This window comes from Crocodylus porosus, unplaced genomic scaffold (assembly GCF_001723895.1).
Source record: "Crocodylus porosus isolate Cpor-Errol unplaced genomic scaffold, CroPor_comp1, whole genome shotgun sequence".
Classification (NCBI taxonomy): Eukaryota; Metazoa; Chordata; order Crocodylia; family Crocodylidae; genus Crocodylus; species Crocodylus porosus.
The window spans coordinates 2,004,135-2,008,162 of record NW_017728925.1 but is presented as its reverse complement, the minus strand read 5'-3'; the positions used below and the strand labels follow the sequence as shown (position 1 = coordinate 2,008,162).

The following is a 4,028-nucleotide window of genomic DNA, read 5'->3' as shown; positions in this document are numbered from 1 at the left end:
AACATCTTGCTGGGGTCATTTGACCCCAGTATTCTTTCCTGCCATGGCAGGGGGTCGGGCTAGATGATCTGCTCGGGTCCCTTCCGACCCTAGAAGCTATGAAACTATACTGATCCTCTTCTTCCAGCTGTTCAGTGAGCTGAGCCAAGGTGAGGATAGCAAGAGGAAGCTGGCTAGGAAAGCTTCCTTCTACCATTGCCTCATTTCTCAGATGTATCTAATTTTTCCTACTGTGTAAAGGAGAATAGTAACACATAGGGTGGTGTGGGGGAATACTTCCTACATAATGTAGCTAGTGTTAGACCAGCTTATAGATGGGTTGTGACAGACTGGGCTTCACAACCAAATTTCCATTTATTCATTTTTAGCTGAAAACGCTGACGAATGCACCGTTCTGTCTTCTTACGTCTTGCATAACTCCTTGGCTTACGGAGCTGATTGGTCAAGACTCTCTCCAAGGAATCTGTTGGGTGTAAGACAGGACCCTTCCCCAACTGTCTCTTCTGAGGGGGTAGGGGCAAGAGCAGATCCAGGAGTCAAGAAGCTGGATCTCCAAGTCCAGAACCTGAAGATAGTTTATGAATCTCCTACAGCTACTTTTGATGTAATGTTAGATGAGGGTGGTGAAAACTCTGCTTCATCAGTCAAAGCAGAGATGGGGCCAGACCCTAAGTTTTTGCTTCCTGATGGAAGGGGATTGGACACAAAGTGTGACCAGGCTGAATCGGCAAAGGCTCAAAGAGAGAGCAGCATCATAGCGACATGTTCATTTTATGATAACATCCTACACATCTGGAAATGGGAAACCAGCCAAACTAGCTCTTCAGAGTAAAGTATTAAATATTAATCCCAGTCTGAGAACATACATTCACACTGACATCATTGGAAAGCCTGTCGGATGGAAGGAACAGAAGATTTTTCTCTATGAAGAGCTAAGCCTACAGCCTATGCCCAGTCTCACTTCCATTAGGGTTTTCCAGCTTTTTTTTTTTTATTGCCAGGGAGCTCAGGGTTCTTGAACATTTGCAGACATGCACTGTTTAATTTAAAGCAACTAGAATTTCCCTATTTTGTCTTTAACTCTGACTAAACCAAAATTTTAGTTTCTGCCTTGCTGGGGGATGCAGTTAAACACTGGTGCATCCATTTAATTGTCTACTGCTGTGATTTGTGGTGGGGCTGGTATATTTCAAGGGATACTTTATTTTGACATGAAATTCATCTCTCAATGGCTAGCTGCTGTTTGTAAGACTTATTTGCTATTCCCTAGAGACGTAGTTGGATGCCATCTGCCTTTCTCCTTCCACAAAACAAAACTGAACTTTGCTGCAGCACTGAACTTGTTCAATCTCACGAATTATTCAATAACCAGATTTTTTTTTTTTGTCTGAACTTACAAGGGAGTTTCCATCTGGTGTTAAGGCTTGTGCCTTACTTCACTGTATGATCTGTTTGTAAACTAGCATGTGCCACAAGAAGATACTATGCAAAGTTAGGCATGCTGATAATGGCATCTGCTTACAGTGACCTTTATACAGAGAAATCTCTTCTGGAAGAAGTGGTGTAGATGATGCAACAGAATGCTAGTGCAGCTTCAGTGAACTGTATTCTGAACTGTTATTGTGAGGATTCTGCAATCTCTACTTGGTTGTGTTTGTTTTGTGGTGTTTTTTAACACACCTCCTGCATGAATTACAAGTTCATTTTATCACCATCATTAAGCACTGCTAGTTTTGCCTAGATTATACAGTGAGTTTCTCTGTATTAGAGCTGTAGCAAAGACTATTAAAATGCCAGCCTGCACCAAATCTGTATCCTCTAATACTCCTAGGGAGAGACCTGTAATTCAGGAGCAACCCAGGGTTGACAGCTGTTTCAGATTTAAGGTCAAAAGTCTCCAAATGCTGTTAACAATGTTCATTGGTGTCTTACAAAAATTGCTTCTGGCATTAATAATGCAGTCCTCATTGCTTCCTAGGATGGCTCTAGAACTCTACAAGGTTGATCTGTAAGCTTTTTACTGCGACACATGAGCAAGACATTATATTGTCTGTGTGTTCCTAATTATCTTTCTCCAAAAAACAGCTCAAATTGCTTAAGTCATTTCTAGTTTGTATGGGTTATCTTTGAGAGTTATGATTAGTTTTTTTCAAAGGGAAGAAACACCAGCAACAAACACAGTATTTGTAACAGTGAACTGAAGTCCAGAACTGACTTATCTTCTTACTGCTGCAGGGCCCTTTTTCTCAAGGGTACACATGTAGTTTGGAACAGCATCTTTTCAAATACTGTTATATGAAGATGCATATCAGCATTGTGAATAAAAGAGCTTTTGTTAAACTTAAAAAAAAAAACCAACCTATTTTTGGATGTTTCTAAAATAAAAGCAACTTTAAATGTAACATGTTTCCTTTTATTTATAGTAGTTGACAAATACTTTATAAAGAGCAATGGTTCTGAACCGGGGGTATGTGAAGCCTCATCAGGGGGTATGTTGAGATATATTTCATACATTGTTTAACACAGGTCAAAGGGCCTAAATTGAATTAATTCAATTCAATTAATTTCCCATTGAAAGGGGGTATGTGAAGTCTCACTCTGAGACCAAGGGGTACATTGACTGAAAAAGGTTTAGAACTACTGATATAGAGGGAACTTGTGGAAATATGTTGGTTCTGCTCTGCAGCATCTCTGCTGCTGGATTTGAGACATGCTGCTTGGAATGCTATTGCCAAGTAGGTGCTCACAAAGCAACACCTTCTTTCTGTTTGGTCTCTAAAGAGGTTTTTATTATACATAAGGGACTCTGCCTCTGAGTACTAAGACAAGAGAAGAAACTGTTTAGAGATTAATTTAATAAATGTGACATCCTGGGTGAGGAACAATCAGGATTTATTTTTATTTTTTTTTGTAGGGATGAGACTTTGCCTGGAAATGTGCTATAGTAGAATTGTCTTGCAGACTGAATATGCATCATTGACTTCAGATCAAGTCAGGATAGTCTTTTCATCCTAAATCCAGATGCATTTTTGACATCTGTGGTCTCGCTTATGCTGATACACATTTGTTCCCCTACATTGTATTTCAATTGTCTGTTGATGCTCCCACTGTTTCTCACATTTTATATTTAGTCTAGGTGTCATTCTTGAATCTGCATGGGGAAGTAGGGGGGACTGCAGCTGCACCCTGGGTGTGTATTGTGGGAGGGGGTTGGGCCAGGGATGTGCTCAGGGTGGGCAGTAGTGGTGCTGGGAGCGGGGGTGGGGGCTACAGTGAAATTGGAGTGGCTACAGCCCCCCTCCAAGTGCTGCTGCCTACCTTAAGTGTAGCCCAGACCTGGCTCCAGCCTGCAACTGCAGCCCACCCTACCCTATGCAGATCTGGGGGGGGTGGGGGGGTGGTCATGTGTTATTACCCTTGAGTAGTTAACAACAGCTTTGTCTCAAACTGAGAAAACTAAATAAACCTAGTTTTTAGCCTTTCCTCTCAGGCACCTAATAAATTTTGTTGCTCTACACCAAGGGTTCGCAATGTTTGCACCCAATGGGAACATTTTGAATTTAAAAGAAAAAGCAGTGGGTGGCAATATGAATATTAAGTTTGGAATTTAGAATCCTGGATATGCATATGTGCAAAGTTTCGTTTGGGGAGGGGGAGTAGTAAGCGCCACTCCTGTCACTGCGTCAGTCAGACTGACTCAGTCTCATTTTGGCAGCTGTTGCATACAGCCTGTAAAATTTTTTTTGAAGTGTTTCTGTTCTGAGTTCAAGCAACAATGACAGCATTTTTTGTTGGAATCATGATTTTTACTGATCATGAAAATGCATGCAGGCACTTGCATAAACTATGGGGGATGCCATGGCACTTACGGGCACAGTGTTTGGAACTGCTGCTCTCCATTACGTTTGTTCCAAGCTGTCCACATCCCCCTTGAAATGTGGGACCCAAAACTGGACATGGATAAACTAGGAAGTGTGGCTTGGGCCCTGCCCGCAACAAATATTTGATATTAAAGTCTGACCTGTGTC

At 41.5% G+C, this 4,028-nt stretch overlaps 1 protein-coding gene across 1 annotated transcript in view; it reads left to right on the top strand.

Annotated features, from left to right (window-relative positions):
- DPH7 (diphthamide biosynthesis 7) overlaps window positions 1-2,359 on the top strand; it is a 15,517-nt gene extending 13,158 nt beyond the window's left edge. Inside the window, exon 9 of the mRNA XM_019540524.1 lies at window positions 369-2,359. Coding sequence (XP_019396069.1) covers window positions 369-832 — 464 coding nt within the window. The 3' untranslated portion in view covers window positions 833-2,359. The remainder of the gene's footprint in view (window positions 1-368) is intronic.
- The last annotated feature ends 1,669 nt before the right edge of the window (window positions 2,360-4,028 follow it).